This window comes from Telopea speciosissima, chromosome 10, assembly GCF_018873765.1.
Source record: "Telopea speciosissima isolate NSW1024214 ecotype Mountain lineage chromosome 10, Tspe_v1, whole genome shotgun sequence".
In the NCBI taxonomy this organism is placed as follows: domain Eukaryota; kingdom Viridiplantae; phylum Streptophyta; class Magnoliopsida; order Proteales; family Proteaceae; genus Telopea; species Telopea speciosissima.
The window spans coordinates 33,177,854-33,200,396 of NC_057925.1; the positions used below are offsets into that span (position 1 = coordinate 33,177,854).

Below are 22,543 nucleotides of genomic sequence, written 5' to 3' on the forward strand. Positions count from 1 at the left end.
AAAGTCTTTAAATAATATCAAAACAAATTCTTAGGATTTGACAGGTTAATCAATGCAATGTTTTCAAAAGAAACAATGATGTTAGGAGCATCTCCAACACCATGACGATAATTAATCTGCAGGTAATTGATTCAGGACATCAGCGGAAAAGTGCACAAAATCATATGTACCTGAGCATTGTAACTTTGAAGACCCACAACCAGAGAAACTATACAATTATCCCCACCAAACGAATCAGATGAGGCACTTCTGCTAACCAAATGGCCAAGTGAATGGTAAGTCAAGAAAGCAGCAAGAAAATTACCATCTGGTATCCTATAAAATAGGATACCAAGCAACAGAATACCTGAAATGTAATGATGTCAAAAGGTTTGAGTCAAATCTCATACTATATTCCATGTAACGCCACTTCAAGCATCAATTTTCAGAATATCAACAGCTAACAAGGTTGTAGTTCTTTTACTAACCAAGAAGAGGGGTGCAGATCATGCAGACCCAAGGAGTTTAGCATTGTTGGATCTCCATAAGCTCGGCAATTTGAAGTTCCACCTCTGACCAACTCTTTTACCCTAGGTAGACAAGAGAAGGATCAAGATTTAGTTCCAAATCAAACGATGAAAGCAACTTGAAACAACAGCTAATTCTCAAGTTGCATCTCCAGCTAATGTGAAGAACCACAAGAGACCAAAAAAAGATGTAAAACGATACTAATTAAACCCAAAAGTAATTAATCAAACGCTACAGCTATGGTCAGGAAAAAGATTCAATAGTGTTATGGCGCAGTTAGACAGCTCTCCATCCACAGACACCTCTTCATTTGCTCAGTCGGGTACCTTGGCTTTCGCCTTCCATGCATCAACTTCTGTTGCTTCCCCTTCTTGGGTCATCAATTCTGATGCTAGAGACCACATGACTGGTAGTCATTGTTTTGACTCCTATTCTGTGTGTTTAGGTAAAAATAAGGTTAGGCTTGTTGACAACTCCCTTCCATTAATATCTAGGAAGCATAATGTACAGGTTATATCTTCTATATCTCTTGATTGTGGTCTTCACGTTCCACAGTTTGCAACTGATCTCCTTCATTAGTCATATAACCAAATCATTGAATCTGCAAGGTCAAACGGTGTTCACCTAGCCAAAAAACCGAGTTGGGCCAAGATCTTGGTGAGATCTCGGATAGTTGGTGCTTTTTTTTTTAAAACTCGGTAGCTGGTTTCAGTGGGTTTTTGACCAAGTTTGGTCATGAAACTTGGTATAGAGCCTATTTTGGGCCATTTAAACACAATGGCACTATCGGATTGTCCAAAATCAAAGTCCAAATAGGAGTTTCACTTTGGACCCTTGTTTGGTAGGCTACGATGTACTAATAAGCCCTATTCCACACATAATTTAGTGATAGAAAGCAATCACAGCATACAATTAATATAAAGCAACTTAACTAAGCATTACAAATGTAAAAGTGTAAAATACATCAATCTTAAAATATACATCTATCATGCCAAGCCATTTTGCCACAACATGTAAGCCTCTGAATGTGCCACATAGGATTCCCATGTCATAGTGCTGTTGAAGAATCGCACGTAGTCTTCCATACAAGTCATATAACTGATGTCATCAACTAACCATAGTTATCAAGGCGTCGCCTAGGCGTTCAGGCTTTTTTTGAGGGCTGGGCAGTTGGTCGCCTTTCATTAAGTCATTAAGGCAGGCGCATTGGGACCTTGGGTGTTGCCTAGGGCGCCTTGGGATGCCTAAGGTCCCTAGGCATCGTCTATCAAGCTTTTTTTTTTAATTTATATTAATTTGATGCTTTTTCTAATGTTTTTATTGGATGTGTATGTAGCTTCAATACACTGTAGATGCACTAAATCATTTCATACTTTTGTATAAAAGGAATTATACCCTTTTTAGCATTTAGATTGGATTTTATACCACATTAGATATACTGCAGATACATTTAAGCATATCATAAAACACAACACAGATAAAGGAGGGATCGAAGAGAGAAAGAAGGGATGGAGGAAAAAAAAGGCGAAGAGAAAGAAGGGAAGGAACTCGTTGCTGCTGCCAACGCCGCTGCAGATGCCGCTTCCGATGCTACTGTTCAGCACAAACAAGTTCTTCAGGTATGTTTCGACTTTCTTTCTCCTTTCTTCCTTTTCTTCTTCTTTTGCCTTCTTTTGTCCTTCAAGTTCTTCCGTCCTCCTCCTCCTGTTTCTGTTTTCTTTTTTTTTTTTCCTTCTGAAAAGAAAACCCGCTTTCTACTTGAACGGTCTAAAACCCTCTTTCTACATGAACGATCTGAAACCCTCTTTCTGCCCTGCTTTTTTTTTCCTTTTATTCTTCTAGCTTCTTCTTTTCTTCTCCTCTACCTTTTTCTTCTATGGTTGGCTTCTGCTAGTGGGGCCAGTGGCTTTGGCATCTGCATTTTTTCCTTTTCTTCTTGTAGCTTCTTCCTCTTCTTTGTTCCAGGTCTGACCGTCTTCTACTTTTTTTTTCTTATTCTCCTATAGTGGGGTGCAAGTTTGGCCCTGGTGGCCCGAACCCGCCCTGAGCCCGAACAGGGCTCAGGTTGAGATACCTTGACCCTGACAGCAGGTCAGGGTTGGGAATTTCTGGCCCTAAGTCATGGTCAGGCCTGGTCAGGGTTGAGGTGTCGGGCTAAGCCCCGCCTGGCCCGGCCCAACCCGACCCTGTCTTCTTCCTGTTCATTCTTCTTCCCAGCTTGGCCAACCCATCTCCCTTTCCTAGCCTGCCCAGTCCATGCATCTCCCTTTCCCAGCTTCCCCAGCCCTTGCATATCTCTGTCCCCCCATTATCAGGGTCAATCAGGGTCAGCCCGGCCTGACCCTAAGGGCTGGTCAGGGTTGGATTTTTCTGACCCTGAGTCAGGGCCGGGTCGAGCCTGGGCCCAGCTAAGGAGACTCCGGGTTGGGTTGGGGTTTTAAAAGGCCCAACCCGACCCTGTTGCAGCCCTATTGACTTATATCTTCTTCTTCTATGGCTGGCTTCTGCTAGTGGTGGTCGGTGGCTTTGGCTGCTGCCGGAGTAGCTGCTGCTGTAATTTCTGTTATTCAATGTAAATTGTGCATTTCTTAGTATAATTTATGAAATGCATCTGTTATTATAAGTTATGCAGTCTGTGATTATGTAACTATTTAATCTGTGGTTATGTGAGTTTGTAATTCTGTCATTATGTGAGTAAGTAATTATGTGATTCATTGATTTTGTAATTATGTGATTATTTGATCCACTGATTTTGTAATTCTGTGATTATGCTATTTTGCAATTCCTTGATTATGTACTGAAATTCTTTCATATTTATTTAGTATATAAGTAAGCATTATATAAAAATTAATATGCTATTTGTGCCAAATAAAATGTTATATAAAAAAAAAAAAAAGAACACTAGAATGCCTTGTTCGCCAAGGTGACGCTTGGTGGCCACCCTATCGCCAAGGCACATAGGAAGGCCCTCAAACGCCATGGTCACCTTGATAACTATACAACTAACTGAAGGTGCCTTATCCTAAGGTATGGAAGGGGCGGTTGTGATGAGATCGGTCCACTGCTACTGCCACCAGGCTGTTGAAATACCATCGGCATATATGGCTGGCTTGGGACTGTGAATATGTCGTCAAAGAATATGACCTTATTTTTTCTATTTTTTTTTGCAAGAAATTCCTTTTTTTTTTCCAGAAATTTTTTAAAAAATAATTAGCAAAAATTGGACTCCATGAAGTCAGATTGGCCAAAGATGTGTAACATATATTAATTTGACATTTAACACCCAACCACCAAGATTTGGACACATTTTTTGGAAAAAAAATAGATTTTGGGAAAAATGGTTTGCCTTGTAATCCACCAAACTTCTTCAAACTTCTTTGAATTTGTTGTCGATGTAACAAATTTGATGTTGTATGCAGGTTCTTCATGCAATCCGACGAATTTCCGGTGGAAAATCCAACCAAAACCATGCAATTTGGGGGGGGGGGGGGTTGTTTTCTGCTGAGACCAGCGAGATTAGCGAGATCTCGACTGGTCTCGGTCGAGATCTAGAATTATATAAAGGCTGGCCCAATCGAGTCGAACTGAGATCTCGGTCAAACTGAGATCTCAGCGAGATGATGTAATATTTTCGTATTGCATAGTATCTCGTCTCACCATCATAAAATAGTGAGTTTTTAGAGAGATCTCGGCGAGATCTAGCTGAGTTCTTGTTCCATGGTGTTGACTTCCTCCTTACAGTAGAATCTAAAGCAGATTTTGCCTGTGTTAATTTCATCTTAATCAGAGCCTGCACTAGTTATATCCAACCAGATTTTCCCTATCTTGAATGGAGACCTTGAACAAGTCTAAATGGACCTGCCTCCTGGCTTTTCATTCCCTTCTGCTGCTGTCCAAAGTTGCAAGTTAAAGAAGTCCCTATATGGTCCCAAAAAGTCCTACGGCCTGGTTTGGTCATTTTTTGAAAGCCATGCAGAAGTTTGGATATCGACAGAGTCAGGCTGACCACACTTTTTTTGTGAAAAGAGATGGAACCCAGATCAGAGCCCTCATCGTGTATGTTGATGATATAGTGATCACTGGGAATAGCAATGATGAAATTTCCCATCTAAAATCACTACTTGCAAAGGAGTTTGAAAATAAGCATCTCGGATTTCTTCGGTATTTTCTGGGAATTGAAGTTGTAAGGTCAGATAAGGGCATATTCATCTCACAACGGTAGTATGTCTGAGACCTTCTCCAGGAAAATGACATGTTGGTTTGCAAGCCTGCAGATTCTCCTATTGAGGTCAATCATCAGTGGTGACATGGGTGATCCTGTTGACAGAGAACAATACCAGAGATTCATTGGACGGCTGATTTACCTGTCTCATACTAGAGTAACTAGACCCGATATCGCCTATGTTTTGGGCATCGTCAGTAGATTTCCCCATGGTCCAAGGACATCTCACCTTGATGCAGTGCATCGTATACAGACGTATTTAAAATCTGCCCCTGGAAGCTGGAAAAGGAATTCTCTTCTCCAACAATGGGAACCTAAGGTAGGAAATATTCACAAATGCTGATTGGGCTGGATCCATTGATGATAGGCAATCCACTTCCGGCTATTGTAGGAAATCTTGCCACGTGGTGTAGCAAGAAACAGTCAATCGTCTCTCGCTCCAGTGCAAAAATCGAATTACGTGCCATGGCACAAGGGATTTGTGAACTCATGTGGCTCAAGGGATTATTGAGTGATTTGGGAATTGTTTTTGAAGATCCTATGTGCCTCTACTGTGACAACAAGGCTGCCATTAGTATTGCTAACAATCCTATCTAGCATGAAAGAACAAAACATGTTGAGATTGACAAACACTTCATCAAAGAGAAGCTTGAACAAGGAGTCATCAGCATTTCATTTGTTAGTTCTGTTAATCAACTAGCTGATGTATTCACTAAGGGCTTTAATTGTAAGGTGTTCTACGCACTAGTCTCCGAGTTGGACATGTTTGTTATATTTGCACCAGCTTGAGGGGGAGTGTTGAGAACTGGGAATTGGAATATTATTGCTTTACCTTAGGTTACTTTGGGGTTTTATTATTCTCCCTCTTTTACTATTTTGCCCTTGGGTTGTCATTGTCATCATAAATAAAGTAGACCTCTGTCATAATGATAACTAACATCATTACTCAATCTCTGATTCTGAACTAGCTCTCTACACGTCTTTGACTCTCTCTTGCCCTCCCCTCCCCCCCCCCCCCCAAAAAAAAACAATAGCCCTTAGAGTTGGTTCACTGCCAAGGCTCCCAAATGCTCAAACCACAATTAATTTTTTTTTTCTTTTGTTTTAAATGGATTTTACCATTGTTTTGTTTCTCTCTCTCTCTCTCTCTCTCTCTCTTTTTCTTTTGTTTTAAATGGATTTTACCATTGTATTGCTCTCTCTCTCTCTCTCTCCCCCCCCTCTATCATTGGCATATGAGCTCTCTCTACCTCTTTGCCTCTCCCCCCTCCCCACCCCCACCCCCACCCCCACCCCCACCCCCACCCAAAAAAAATTACCTAACAATCTTAGTAGCCACATGCCTCTCCCTCTTTCTCTATCTCTCCCCACCCAATCTCTCTCCTTATCTGATTCATTAAGAAAATAGCTCTAATATCTTCTTTTTGCATGTCTCCTACTTCTAGGTCTGATGGCTGCCAACCTCCTAGCCCACCACATTTGACTGGGACTGGTTTTTCTTTTATTTTTTGGGCAAATAAAAACTTCATTACCAAAGAAAAAGAGGACTACAGAAGCCACCGAAAAGGGGAGAGAAGGAAAATATACAATTGCACAAGAAGACTCAGCCTCAAATAGGGGAGGCAGAGTGCTGGAAAGAAGAGGGGGTGGGGAGACCCAAGGATACAACGACATGCATGTTCCTTGGGGCATCATTACAAGAAGAAGAAACAACAGAGAGCTTGGCTTTGATGTCAAAGGAAATGAAGTCCCAAATCTAACGAAGAGGCTGAGAGTTGGAGATCCATTTCTTGATGTTACGCTCCATCCAAATATGATTTATTTCTGCACAAATAGTCAGCTGTCCGACTGTGTCACAAATAGAGGAGCCACCAAAAGCCATGTCGGAACAAGAACTCAGTGAGATCTCACCGATCTTGGTGAGATCTCGCTAATAATTCATTTTTTTGAGATGGCGAGACGAGATTAGGGGCGATACTAAAGGATTACAAATTTACAATATCTCGACGGAGATCTCGGTTCAATTAAGCATCTGGCCCTGTATAAATAATGCACATCTCGACCGAGACTAGTTGAGATCTTGTTGGTCTCGGCAGAGAACATACACGCACCCAAATTGCATGGTTTTGCTCCCATTTTCCACCGGAAATTTGTCGGATTATGCGGAGAAGCTGCATCCAACAAAGCCATACATGTTGATGGTATTTCAATAGCCTGGTGGTGGCAGTAGCAGTGGATCGATCTCATCGCAACCCCCTCTTTCATACCCTAGGATAGGGTACCTTCGGTTAGTTGATGACAACACTTATATGACTTGTGTGGAAGACTACGTGCGATTCTTCAATAGCACTATGACACGGGAATCCTATGTGGCACATTCAGAGGCTTATATATTACGGCAAAATGGCTTGGCATGATAGATGTATATGATAAGATTGATGCATTTTACACTTTTACATTTGTAATGCTTATTTAAGTTGTTTTATATTAATTGTATGCTTTGATTGCTTTCTATTACTAAATTATGTGTAGAATAGGGCCTATTAGTACATCGTAGCCTACCAAACTAGGGTCCGAAGTGAAACTCCTATTTGGACTTTGATTTTGGACAATCTGATAGTGCCATTGTGTTTAAATGACCCATAATAGGCTGTATACCAAGTTTCATGACCAAACTTGGTAAAAAACCCACCGAAACCAGCTACCAAGTTTTAAAAAAAAATGCACCAACTTACTGAGATCTCGGCCCAACTCAGTTTTCTGGCTGAGCAAAACCAGTACCAAAACCGAGTTCTCGAACCTGATGTCTATCCAAATCCACTTCCTGGAGAAGGGAAGAATTTTCCGCGTCCAAGGCAACATTTTGCAAGGATGTCATTCCAGATGGAAGCGGAGAGAGGGCAAGCAAAGAAAAGGTGGTTCAAGTCTTCTATCACATTTCCGCATAGGCAACACAGTTGCACAAAGGAGAGACCTGGATCTGGCGGTGGCCAAGAAAGGACTGCGTTCGAAGGCAGTTTGTGAAGACACGCCAGATTGTGAAGTAATGGCGGGGAATATAAAGCTTGAACTAGACAAGCTTCCTCCAAGGGGCCGGGGGTCTGCTGGATCTAATAAGGTTCCAAGCAGCTTTAGAGTTGAAATGACCAACAATGGGGAAGGGACCCAAGCTTTACACTGGTTTTTCTTATTAGCCTTTGAAGAAGAACTACTTCGATTTTCCATATTTTTTTGGTTAGCTTGGCATAATGAATTTCCTAAAGACCCATAAGAAATATACAATTTCTGCACCCATGATTTAAAGCCTATTGTTAGAGTATATGTACTCCAGAATACCGTGGGGGTATTCTGGTCCTTTTGGGGTATTTTTTATGTTATTTTATCTAGTTAAGTTTACGTTGGCCGTGTGGGTTTAGTCCCACATCGCCTAGCTTACTTTATTTGCAACTTCCCTAATAGAGGGCCCTTTCTATCAATACAACAAGCCATTCTAGTTATTTTATTTCCTCTCTCTGACCCACGGTTCAACCAACATGCTATCAAAGCTGGTCTGATCTAGGTTAGAGAGAAAAAACCCTATTTTCTCCCTTCTTTTCCTCCAATCGATCTCTCCTCTTCTTCTCCCTTTTCTCGGTTTTCTCCTGCTCCTATTCTTCTCCCTTTCAGCCCAAAAACAGGGGCAGCATTAATGAGGTAAACATAATATCGATGATTTAGTGCTGTCTCCCTTTCTCTTCTATAGTTTTTTACTAAAAAACCTGCTAGAAGCCTCATCGGCGATTTGGAGTTTCCCTTCTTTGAGATCAGATCTCTATAAACCTGATCCTCTAATTTAGGAACACCCTATGCAGCCTTTTTCCAGCCCTATTCTACCCTATTCCTAAACCTAACTTCCCTTTTTCTTTATCTCCATCAATTTTTTTTTTCCAGCCTAAATCCCCAAATCGATTTCACCTTGTCAGGGTTTTTCAAAACCCTGACTCCAATCGATTTTGGGGTTTCCCTTGTCAGATGCAGCCAATATTTCAGAGATATTTCCCAACTAATCCAAGCCCTAATTGACCTTAATTTGAACACAATCTGATGACTGGATCTGTCCCTACAGCAAAAACTTCTCATCCTGCCTTTAATGGTTCCCTGTTAAAACCCTAACTCAAATCGACATTAGGGTTACAAGTTTGAATTCTTGCTGTCTTTCTGAAGGATGATTACTCCACCTATAGAGACCACTCAACCTCAGTATTTGCCTCTTTCCAAGCGTTTGAAGACCCCTAACCCCAATCGATCCTTCTTTTCAGGGTTTTTCAAAACCCTGACCCATATCGATTTTAGGGTTAGGATTGTTTGCGGCTATTGGAGTTTTTTGTTGGTGTTTCTACCACCAAGAAGGACATTCTACTTCAACTATTTATGGCTTGAAGAAGGTCTACTGCCCAAGACAGCTGCTGCCCTCCTTTTCTGCAATTTTTTGGTATTTCTCCCACATGAAGATCAAGTCTCCATTACCAAGGAGATTGGTCATTCGAACTGGAGATCCATTCCAGCAGTTGTGGTCAGCATGTATTACAATAAGCAAGCACCTTTGACAAGTCATCCTCACTTTGTATTCCTTTTCAGGGTTTTTTACAAAACCCTGGCTATAATCGATCTAAGGGTTAGGGTAGTCCACTATTGCTGATTTTTTTAGGAGAGTTTTATAAACATCAGAGGAGTATTCAGCCCATTATTCAGCATCATTCATTCGGTTTTTTTAGTAAAAATTACGGTTCATTCTGTTGGCTTGGTTTCTTCAATTTACAACCTATTTCACTTACTTATTCCTCTATGGCTGGCTGCTTCAACTACCTATGGATTTGTTTGGTAATTTATCTTGTATTTGCTGGTTATTTTGAGCTTCACTACCTATCTGGCTGGTGTCATTGATTGGCTTCTGTAAGCATGACTGGTTGATGTGTTAATGCTGCCCTATGATTGTGACTGAGTTTCCTCTTATTGGATATCGAATTTCTTTCGCTATGGAAGACTCGAATCTGCTACCCTGGAGATCAGCTTCTTTGGGACTACAACAGTATGTTCCACGGTTATTGGCTGCACCTACGAACCTATTCAGTTATGTCGAGCTTTTCTGGTTCAAATTCAGCATACTTTGTAGCTTGAATCCTAGCATTGTTACTGATTCAGATCTGATCCAGTTTTTGTTGAAGCGTCTTCATTCAACTGCTGTCCGGATATCTTCATTAGTACTGTTTAGCATGTGGGAGTTTCTACCTTGGAGTTTTTCGCACAATTGCTCCTCCCTGTTTGAAGATTGATCAAGCCTTGAAAAATGGAGCATTTCCTTACTTCAAGTCAGATCTGTATACTTCTCAGATCTGAATATTGGAGTTAGGAGTTTCTCCCCTGTAGGGGTTTCCATCCAAAATGTTTGTTTGATTGATGGAAGAAGGTTGGAGCTTTCTATGTTGCCTAATTTACTCCTACTTCATTGTCCCACTGCTGTTTTTCTTTCACCACCTCCCAAAACATACCTTTGGCATTCCCCATAACCACCTTGGAAGTTAATGGTATTCTCTTCTTTACCATTTCTTCTTTTTCCATTACACTTGGCAGCCATTGAAAAATTCTAGAATGTTGTGTTTTGCCCCATCTCTAAAATCATCTCTCATATGTCCACGTGCACTACACATGGGGGGGGATTATATACAGTATACCTGCAGCCATTGCAGAGAGCAAAACATGCAGGGACACTTGGTGCAAAACATAGAAGGTCAGAAGTTTCACCATTGCCAAAGGGGTATCTACTTTGTTATTGGGTTAAGTTTGCCGTAAGGGGGAGGTTGGTGTTAAAAGTTTTGAAGATGTTTGGTTATTTTTGAAGATGTTTGGTTATTACCTGCCTATATGAGGTTCTACAAATTGGGTTGATTTTTCCGCTGCTTGTTTTTTACTGCTGCTTGACTCATCTGATAGCTACCCTAGCTACTTATCTTCAAGATTATAATTCAGAGATTCAATATTGGACAAAGATTGGTGAGAGATGCCTTTTTGCTGATTAAGTCTATCCAAGTTTGAAGGTTTATTTTTTACAAGATCTTGAAGGTCTATTTAGGAGCTGCATTCATTTTGGAGCTGGATTCTGCAACAACTTATTTTTCCTATTTTCTTCAAGTTGGGCATTAGTACCTTATATGCACCAACTTGAGGGGGAGTGTTAGCATTGTTATGGAGAGAGTTTTTTCTTTAGTCCAAGCTGGATCTTCCTTCTTTCATATTTGTATAATCCAACTTGAGGGGGAGTGTTAGAATATATGTACTCCAGAATACCGTGGGGGTATTCTGGTCCTTTTGGGGTATTTTTTATGTTATTTTATCTAGTTAAGTTTATGTTGGCTGTGTGGGTTTAGTCCCACATCGCCTAGCTTACTTTATTTGTAACTTCCAGGGGCCTTTCTATCAATACAACAAGCCATTCTAGTTATTTTATTTCCTCTCTTTGGCCCACGGTTCAACCAACACCTATTATTGTCTGATGAACCTGAGCTGCAGGCTTTATAGAAGGGCTTGTCACACCGATGGCTCCACCGGTTGTTCCTTGATCCCCCCCCCGAGCAAGAAGTGAATGGAAGGCTACCTCCCTAACGCCTTTGTGGGCTACCTAATTGCTGCTCGGAGTACGTTCCTTCATTCCCAAGTTGAGACATCACTTAATGTCTAACCCGCTACAACGCTCTAGAACGTGCCAGCGCCTTCGCTCATTTCCTGATTGCAGGTACCGATACGATACAATACGGACCGATACATATCAGTATCGGTCAATACCGATACGTCACTTTTAAAAAAAATTGGAAATGTATCGAAATGTAACGGCCGATACGTATCGATACCATCAATACATCCAGTAAATGGTTCTGTGAATGGTTTAATACGTATCGATACATATTGATACGTATCAGCCCATCAATACATTCCATAAAAAAGCCATTTTCACTCACAGACTCAATACAACTCCTAATATAACGAAAAAATGAAGGAAAACTCTGAACCAGGAGTCTAGAATCTTGCATTTAATCTTGGTATTTCACACTTTTAGACTAAAAAAACGAATCAAGGAGTGTTACAACATCATCCTTTGCATCATCCAATACTCTTCATGGCTATAGACCATTACAACATGTAAGAAACCACATCTTTTATAACAATTTCAATTTAATGCACTTGTTTGGTTATACATTATTCACTGTTTTAGTGTCTATGCATGACACTTGTTATATATTACTTATTTATATTATTTTTTGTTCCAAAAGTGTATTTCCATGTGTATCTTGACCATTTCTGTGTATTTGTATTGTTCGATACGTATCTCCGATATGATACGTCTCTTAAAATCACCCGACCGATACGATACCCGATACTCTAAACCTTGTCTGCATCTCCATATTTCTTCCTTTGTTCTACATTTTCAGTGTATTATGGAAATAATTGCTTGTATCAAATAATCATACAACAGTATGCATTTACTTCTTGACAAGGTTACTTGACATAGCTGACTTCTATTTATTGTCTCAGTGATATTTCTATTGGCTCCTTCTCTATTCAACTATACTAGTGTTGATCAATGACACAAAGTATGTGTAACATTTTTTTTTATCGACTGATTTTTCCTTCTTGCCAATCTGTACTAAAAAGTCAACCTATTTCTAGAACAGCTCATATCTTATCAAAAATAATTGATGTGGGTGACCGATATCATTAACCTATCTACTTGTATTTAAATCGATTCAAGCAGGGATAATTTGTATGTGAGGCCAATTATATGTCACTTCTCTTAATTACCCCTCAAAAAGTAGTGAACCTGAAATTTTATTCTCATCCATACTACAAATATGAAAAGTTATACCATTACCATAACAATTCATGTGAACTGCTTGTAAAAGGAACCACAAAAAAGCTTCAAAGAGTTTCTTCTATGAATAATAAAATCAAGGTACTAGGAATTTGAGTCAACAGAGAAGTGTCATATTTTGCAGAAAGAAATTCAGTGTATTTCATTGACTGCTATTGAACCGAAAAGCAAGTGCTGACAGGTTACTATTAAGGAAAATATTGGGGCAAAAAGGGGCTTACCTCTCAAACAATGGCCGTCTTTGTTGAGGTCGCTCGGATTCAAAATATTCAAAAAGGAGCTCAGGATCATCACAGCATGCAGAACCAAACGAATGATCATTTAACAAATCTCTGATACGTGTTGACGAAGACTCTGACAGACATGATAGACTCACAGGTTGTGATGAGCTTTTGTCGTCCTGTCTGTAAGGTTCAGGTATAAGTACTGAAAAAATCGGATGTTGGCCTATATGTGAGGAACTTTCTGATGCTTCATTCATTTCACAAGCTTCAGAGACCTCAGGAGAGGAAATCCCAGTGCTATTATTCATCGGATGATTCCTACATTTACTAAACAACTGAACTGCTGACAAAAATGGAACAAAATAGGCACGGAACTCAAAACGATCAATACTCAATCTCTTTGAGTTCAGATAGTCCTCTCCCTTAACTTCCAAACCATAGTTCCCATGCTTCTCATACCACTGCCAAAGGCCTCCCAAAGGCACATTTGGCATTTGATGCGTGCACAGGGAAGCACCAACGCGCTCTAGCCAGCAAGTTTGACATTGCTGAATGCTGTATCTCTGGGCAATGACTGGGGAAGCAGAATGAAGAAGTTTCTCAAACTCCGCAAGAGGACTACCAGTAGCAAATTGAACAGATTCAGAAGCTAATTGTAACGTATAGGCATCTTTTACTGCTTGCATTTTCTTAAGTGAATCAGTCTTAAATGCAGAACTCCTACAGTCTTTGTATAGATCAGCTGAAACACAGTTTGCTACATCATGTATTCTACTCCGCTCACTGGATATGCAAGTGTTATGGCCTATGGGCTTCAGAATTCCGACTTCATCATCAGAAAGTGAATCACTAATATTCCCAGAATCCTTCCCAAGAGATGCATTCCATTAAAGGAGGAGTTTCACAACTGGAACTTAATTCCTCTCCCACACTGCTTTGCAAAGTCCATTTATCTGTAACTGATTCCTCAAGAGCTGATACTGATGCATTGGCAGGTATCCTCATGCTTTTTAACTCAGCATCTTTCCTCCCAACAGGTACCCACTTCTGCAAGATTGACCCAGAACTATGTTCTTGCATGTTGTATTCCTCAGGATGATTATTTGTTTCTGGTTTGGCAGGTCCATTAATTACTGGAAGCTGAAGGTCAACTGGAGACTGCACCTCCTGCAGATTTGACTTGTCCACAGAATCACTACTCCTAGATGATGTACTATTTTGGTTTTGTTCTGCTTGATCATTGATAGTACAGGCACTTCCACATTGGTTCATTTCTTCTGGACAATCTTGAGAAGTTTGAATTCTTTCTGGAGGAATGCAGTCAACTCCATCTGCTTGAAGGTTGGTGGTAACACATTCAAAGTGACAATGAGAGTTTGACTGCACCTGAAATAGGATATCTGATGCATCCTTCTGTTGCATATTAACATTTGCAGACCTATTTGAGGTGATTTTACAAGCATTGAGTCCGTTCCTAGGATAGTATTTTAACTCTGGCTTCAAGCATGCACTGGGTTTTTTTTTCAACTTTTCAGAAACCTTGACCTTTAAGTTCTCATTCTCTTCTGATTTTAATATATCTGAATCAGAAGCATTTGAATCCCTTTTAAGCAAGGGAGCCTCTTTGGAAGCATTATCAAACTGCAAATTAACAAAGTCCACATTCTTCGGTTCGCAGAGGTGTCCATCTGCATCATTCCTCTGGACCTTCCGCCAAACAGAATGATTATTTTCTTTTCCTGTACGACCTTGTAAACATCCGCTGCTGCTGAATCTGTGCCCAGATAGTTTTCTTTATTGTCTACCTCTCTTGCCTGGTATAAATGAATTCCCATCACTGCTGCTACAGCCCTGAGTTCCACTTTTCATTCTTTCAGCAAGATTATAGGCATCCACTGACCCCTTTGACGAGTTTCCACGAGAAAGACATCCTTTTGTAGCATTATGCGACAAACTACCACTATTATTGTACCCAAGTGATTCTGACAGACTACTTGCCCTACCTTCTCTGACACAGGAATTTTGTCACCCCCATTGGTACTATAATCACTGTTCCAACCATCAGAAAACGAATCCAATACAGGAGTGCTGTTTATATCAGAGAAGACTTCCAAAGATGTATCCTCACAATAGCTGGTCCCCTTCAGGCAGGTATCCACTGTTTCCCCATTGTCGATAGAAAATCGTGTTTCTGTGGCTTTCATCCGACTCTCACGATTAACTAGTAAATGTTCACCTGTAGATTCCTGGGGTAGTAAAGGCACCACAGCTTCAGACTCATTCACCTCACTGATGTAAGATGAGCACACTCTAGTTGTTGCAGAATGGTTAAATAGACCACTGTTATCGCACTCACTGTTGTTTGTATTCACACTATTCTCCTGAAAAGACACCACAGAAGTAATTGCATTCTCAGTCGACCTATTCTCGGAAATCACTCCAACCCCACTAACCCGGTCATTGTTAGCACAAGATTCAGAAGTAGAACTGCTACAGACACCTTCTTCACAAAAAGCTTCAGGTTCGGTACAGTCAGTGCTGCATGAGGGCTTCTTGAATTGTTTTCCCTTCTTTTTTCTTCACAGCCTTATTGAATTTGGAAGTATTCTTAACTTGTTGAGCCGAAACACTCACATTAGAATCATCCTGGATCAAAGCAGTGGTATCATTGGTCATAAAAGAATTCTGCAGGGTGGAAGTGCCAGATTCCTTGGCAGCTTTGGTCCTTTTATTCATTGAGGTCCTTGTTTGAGAATGTTGCAGAAAATTTGACCCAGAAGTACCGCTGGCAGTTAATGAATTTGTAGAATACGTATGTTCAGGAGGATGACTCCTCTGTGTACTTTGTGGATCAGCATGGAATGTAATAGCAGGTGGTAAAGGAACCAAATCGAGACCATCCATTTTCACATGAGGTCCAGAACCCAACTGGTTTCTTTGGTCAGGACCTTGCAGAGGTGGAAAAATGGGTGCAACAACTTTCCAGCGACGAGAAAATACCTGACATTGAATGAGAAAGGAGACAAATTACAGTCTACAATAGAGAAAAAATGATAGAATATGCCAAGTAGAAATGTCAAATGGCCACATATGTTTTGAGCAAGTAAAAAGCACCATAGATTTGTACGAAGCTAACTCAAAGGTGATCCAGCTCAAAAAGTCATTAACAACTCCTATTTCAGCAGGTTTGAAACCAGGACATTAATGGTTCAGAGAATACAACTCAACTCAAATGTCTGGACACTTACCAGCAGCATTATAAAACACAACTATTTTACACTCTTTTTATTCAGTATAAATGCATTTTGGGAGTATCACACATTATCTGAAAAGAGTGAATGATATTAAACATCCAGACTCTCATAAGCAGAATATGATCTGTTTCTTCTCCAGCATATACAAGGGACAATGCTGTGTATATCAATCAATACACCTTTGTTGATTTTGTTGATCTCCTACTCCAAAAGCCTACTTATCAAAAATCCTGAACAGCTAGTGGTTGGAACCTTTGGAGCATTAACTTTTGACCAGACAGGATATAATGTTTACCAGATGGTTATACACTTTGTTTACATCATGGTTCGAGGTCTCGCAAGATCTCGGTGATTTTTTTGGGTTCAACAAGGGTCGAGTCGAGACCACATGCGATACCAAAATATTACATGGTTTCAGCCAAAATTTCAGCATCTCGCAGAAATCTTGGTCCGATATCTCGTTTCAGCGAAAAAGGTACCAACTCACTCAATAAAAATACAATGCTTCGACGAGATCTGATTGAAATTAAGACCAGAGTCGGTGGCTCTCGGTGGCATAGTAGTAAATCTCGCGAAATCTCGGTCGAGATCTCGAATAATTCGAGTATCTCAACCTGACTGAAATGAAGCTGCAGCTCAAATAAAAAAAATGCAAAAACTCCTCGTGATATCTCGAGACAAAATAAAAATCTCGCAAGATATCGAGATTCCTTTTTCAAAAGTAGCTTTATAAATACCAAAACTCGTTAGTCCGACCGAGACTCAACAAGCTCTAGTTTTTTTGGGTTTTTTTTCTCCTCGTTAGTCTCAGTTGTTTCTCCTCCCATACTATGACGTGACATTCATTTGTCCTACAGTCGAAGAATAACGCACGTCGGCTCCATCGGACTATGAGTGAAGTCGATCCTGGACGTCGAAGTAATTATTATTAGAATATTTGTAAACATTTGAGTCACTAGATGACTACTTGACTAGTATTGGACTATTGGGATATTGTTATATTGATATCATCTTCTTAACTTGTTATTTAATTATTGCACTTAATATTATGACTGAAGTTATGACTTATGACTCATTCACTTTATGTTTCCAACTTCCAAGTCAATTTACTTGTTTAAATTGCTTATTAATCATTCATTTATTATGTCCTCTAGTGCTTAAAGTTTTAAACCATGTGTCTGTGTAATTAACTAAGTTATACATTCAGATTCGACCGTACGTGACCAATCAATGGTGCAAATCCAAAACACCACTTTGGGTGACTATGTTTGCAATTCGAACATTTAAATGTGTTTATATAGCCTAAGATAGGGTTTCCATGAAGTTTCAGGCCTTAACTTGGCCTAAAACCCACCGAAATGACCTTTCGAAATATAACAGAAAAATGCAAAATTTCGACCGAAATATCCGATATTTCGGTCAGCCCAAAACACCGAAATGAAACGAGTTCTCAAACTATGCTCGGTGGTCTTGGTAAGTTTTGAAGGAAAACATCTCAAAACCTCATTTCTTTTCCCCAAATCTCGCCCGGAACAAGTAAAACTTGTCTCTTAAGTCTTAACAACAACATTTGAGAGATTTTCTGCACATCAATATCATTTGGAGGAGATTTCAAGTTGAAAGTAATACATTATTCCCCAAAAGTGTTTTTTGCCTAAAAATATGGTGTATATTTACTTCTTGTTGTTCAATATTTTATACGTTGAACATGCTCGCCTGATCTATGACTTCATGAATGAGTTTTTTTTTCTGCAATTAAAATTTTCTCCAATACTAGGTGACTCACTGACATGGTTACTTTTATTGCTCACTCTTATAGTGCTATATATGTCACTCTTTGACTCTTTGTAACAAATAATGTTTGATGTATGATTTATTTAATTGTTTACAATTTCATGTCTTTTCATTCCTAATGCTTATTTAGGCTTTTTTACTCAAATTTATGTATTCTAGTACTAAAGATTGTACGAGATAGGTCATATCATTGTATATATACAGCATAGACTACCAACCATAGGCCAAAAGTCAAACTACCATTTTGAGTTAGGTTTTTTAAAATTTAAGGGTTCTATTATTGTTTATAGGGCCTAAAATAGGTTATCCTGCAACTTTCATGACCTGATTAAGTCATATGGCCACCGAAACCAGGGACCGGAAAAAAAAATTTCACAAACTCGGCCAAGATCAGAGACAACTCAGTTTCGAGCTTGACCGAAACCAGGGGCCGGAAAAAAAAAATTCACAAATTCAGCCGAGATCGGAGACAACTCAGTTTCAAGCCTGACCGAAACCAGGTTCAAAACCAAGACCTCAAACCTTGGTTCACATAGCTATTGTGGACCAAAAGTTGCCTTTATGGGGATCATTGCTTTGAGCACCCACATTGACGATTTACAACCAGCTGACATTATACTCACAGAAAATAAAAACAGCATCCTAGTATCTTTATTCACTAAATATGCTTACAATGTGTGGTTAACAGTTCAAACACTTCAAGAACGCATATTCTCATAAGGAAATTGTTTACAGGAACCCAAGGTCTCCTAGGTAACCGGCCACTTAATCCAAAGCAGGTGAACCACACATTTCAAGAACATGTATTTTGCTAAGGAAAATGTTTACAGGACCCCAAGGCTCCCAAGGTAACAAACCGACCACTCGATCAGATTCTGAAATGTGGATTCAAAGTAACCTGTTAAGGTAGGTATAAGTTTGACAGTTGGCACACGATATAAGTGTCAGAATGTCATATGTCATTGTGTGCTGCTTCATATCAGAGTTCTAAGAAAATGGTAAACTGGGAACAAGCAGGGACAAGTGCCGTGTGATGTAGCATACAGTGATTGAGCAATTACTAATGGTCACTGGTAAATTACTAAAGCCTAATGATGCAGATCATCACCGAAATGGGCTTATTTTATTAGGAATAAGTCTAGGGTTGTGTTATATACATGTTGGTTCTTTGATCCCATTTTTCTATGTAATACGCCACTTTCATGGGCCTAAATTATGGGAACTAATGTTACATACGGGATTAGTTAGTAGATTTCTTTTTATTTGGATAATGGTCATGTGATCACTTAAGTGATCATGTGACTATTTAATTGTTATTTAAGTTGGGCTGGATTAGGACTCTAAAAGTCCAGCCATGTTTTGAGTCTATTTCCTTTAGTATTTCAGTTTCATAGTCAGTTTAAGTTACCTAATAGGTTAAGGATTGGGTTAGGCCTTTCATTTTTAGAGTAGGAGTCTATTTTTGAGTCTTTTATACAAGGTTATAAGGGGGGCAAACATTGGACACGAATTTTGATTAATGAAAAGCTTTTTGTTGCTCTTCTTCTCCATTGAAGATTTTTGTCTTGTGTATGATCAAGGCTGGTGGGATTGGTGTTTGATCCAATCAACACCTTGCAGTGTGAAACCTGGTGGATCATTGAAGGAATCGGTGTTTGATCCAATTGACACCTTGTGGTATGAAGCCCGGGTGGTTCGAATTGGTTTTTGGTTTCTCCATTGCTATTATGTTCAAGTTCTACATTCAAGTTCTGATTTCAAGAGTGATTCTACTTCATCAAGCACTGCTCAAGCCTACAACATCACCCCATGTCTGATCCAATCTGTTCTTCATCCCCAAGTAAGTTTAGAACTGAAAATCTGTGACTGTTCTTCTTCCCTTCTAGAAGGTCACATGCAAGGAGATTTTTGCAAGATTCTGCCCAGCCAAATCTAACAGTTAGAACCTGCTAAATTTTATATATTGAATCTTCCTCAAACCCTAAGAGAGGTTATCCAAATTTCATTACCATCCACCCAGCCGATTCTCTGAAATTAAAAATTTGCCCCTCTCTCCAATCTCTACTAGAGAATCTCCATAACTCCATATTTAACCATCTGATTTAGCTGTAACTTTCAGCATATATTGTTGCCCTCCACCCTACCCACACTCAACCTAAATATTAAGCCCAATCAACCACCTGATTTCTTGTTATTATAAACCCTAGATTCCATCATCTTCCACCTTTCAAAACTCAAAACCCTAATCTTAACTTGCTGCCAATTCATTCCAGCACACATTCCTCCATCGAAACTTAACATAACCTTCACTAATAGACTCCCCTACCTCAACTTGACATAACTTATACATCAAACCCTAACCTTAACCTTAATTTGACCAAAAAAAAACCTCTTTGATTGACCTAGACGATTCACCTGTTTATAACAGATCCTAGTTTACTGGCTCCTAGTTGGTCTCCTACCAATCTAGGACTACATTATCTAAAGGACACTGGTCGATAAGATAATTGACCATTGATGTCACAACTCTCAATGACGAATGTGGAGGTTCAGTTTTTTATGCTTTGGCATTCACAATAGAATTTATTTGACATAGGCAGTAAAAGAAGACCTCTAACATGACTGTCACTAGTTCCTAACACGACAATCTCAGTAACTTTTGGTCATCACTGACCACCGTTATAGACACCTAAGAGGCTTGTTCATTATTTTAGGGCCTTATGTCCTGAGTTCAGAAGTTATGGATAATGATTAGTTCTTCTCTTTTGTATTTTCCATCTTTAAGTGTCAGGCAAGACAGGTAGACAGTATCCTATTAATTAGGTGGTCCAATCCAAAACAGGGTCAGCTAGGTAAGTGACATGGAGGTCCTACAAGGATTGCTGTTTAAATGGAGCAATATCAACAAAGTCTCTAAATCTTGAATCCATTCTAATATCAGCGCTTCAGTCAGCCAGACTGGTGGAGGCCTGTTAGGAGAAGAGAGGAAGCAGGGAAAAACCAGAGTAGCAGGGGGAGAGAAGACCGCATAAGAAGAGGGGGGGAGAAGAGTGCACATGCACAGCCACACTGGCTTCAAACCATAACTCAACTATTCTATATTCAATCTGAGTTCTAATTGCACGGTTACATGGTATAAATAAAAGGAACCAAAACACTCCTATGCTAACTCTAAAACTAAAATAGAACTCGACTATATCTTGGACTTCTAAAAATAAAAGCCTAACTCTAACTCTACCACGACTCAGCAACAAAATGAAATTATCAAATAAATCAAACTCCTAATGGACCCACTTGCAAAATAGACCATAAAGTAAAATATCCTACTGAACTATAAATAAAATTGGACCCGGTTCATCTCTGTCTGGATACCCAAATGGGTTTGGGTCGGCCCAAGATAGTGTATTTGCATCAATCCCCCCAGTGTTGAGAAAAACTCGTCCTCGAGTTTTGTAGAATGGAAGAAATAAAAGCTCACAAGCCGGGGCTATAGAATCCATGTCTGCAACATGAAGAAAATCCAAAATATGAAGCTTTAGGGTTGCATCAATGTCTAGAAAATCATGGGAAGGACGAACTCATGACAGAGAGTCGCTTTTCACTGCACTGGATTCCGTCATTACTTGATCCACGTTCTTCTCATCTTTTGTTGCCACTATTTGTTGTTCTGGTTGAGGCAGCATCACCGGTGTTGCCTCTGTTGGCTTAGAACAAACATCATCAACTAACCCATGAAGATTAAATATCTGGCACATGTGAAAAAGATGTAAGGTGCACAAGTTTCTGTCACGATCAATGATGCCTTTTCGTGCTTCCAAGCATTCACGACCCAATTTAATTATGCGCTGAGGGGAATCAAACACTTCACAATATGCACCGTCACAATAATAAAGAACAAAGAATTCGACGAGATCTCGGAAAAATGACTTATTCTGGCGAGACTTGAATAAAGTTGTTGCCATATTAGAGCCAATGGTGGTAGTACCAAGGATGGTTGATACAGAGAAGAAGCCTACCTTGCCCCACATTTATGTTGCCCTTCAGAAGATGAAGGAAATGATTAGAGCTGCCATACCCCGGAGTGCAAGGGCATACATTAACATCATTGATGATCAATGGGAGAAGCACATGAGTCATCCATTGCATAAAGCTGGTGACTTCAAAACTTAAATATAATTTACACTTTATATAAGTTTTTACATTTACATATTCAAAACTTAAAAGCATTAAGTCACTAACAAGTTATATTTGTGGTTTCCACTTTACCAGCATACTATCTGAAAAATAAGTATATTCGCATAATCTTAGGCTAAAATAGAATTGCTAGAGGCAGTTCAAAATGTTATTGAGAAGTTGGAGCCCAATGCATCGACACAGGTTGAAGCAAATGACGAGGTGAGAGTATGGGACTTGGTAATAAATAAAGGAATGTAATTAGTTAATTTATTGTACCATGTACTAATTACTAAATAGTAAATACTAATGCAAGGCATGTTTGAATTTTAAAATAAAAACAAATCCAATACTTCATAGAGGCCAGAGCAAGTTTTAGTCGAAAAGCTACAGTGGAGGGTAGACAAAAGTTAGACCCTGGTAGGTGGCATTACATTTAAGATATACATATTCCTAATAATTTATA

General features: G+C 39.6%; 1 protein-coding gene across 1 annotated transcript; it reads right to left on the reverse strand.

The window, feature by feature from the left end:
• Positions 1-315: 315 nt before the first annotated feature.
• On the reverse strand, positions 316-13,740 carry LOC122643485. The gene is made up of 3 exons (XM_043837103.1): positions 12,854-13,740; positions 468-569; positions 316-346 (listed from the first exon to the last, which is right to left on the reverse strand). Exons 1-3 carry the CDS (start codon positions 13,540-13,542, stop codon positions 316-318), a joined length of 822 nt encoding a protein of 273 aa, XP_043693038.1. The 5' UTR covers positions 13,543-13,740.
• Between the last annotated feature and the right edge of the window lie 8,803 nt (positions 13,741-22,543).

Excerpts from the sequence above, each read along its gene's own strand:
- LOC122643485 (XM_043837103.1), bottom strand. The coding sequence starts at position 13,542 with ATGCAAGCAGTAAAAGATGCCTATACGTTACAATTAGCTTCTGAATCT. Across the intron at positions 570-12,853 it reads AGACGGCCATTGTTTGAGAG|GGTAAAAGAGTTGGTCAGAG; the intron begins GTAAGCCCCTTT and ends TTGTCTACCTAG. Across the intron at positions 347-467 it reads GATCTGCACCCCTCTTCTTG|GTATTCTGTTGCTTGGTATC; the intron begins GTTAGTAAAAGA and ends ATTACATTTCAG.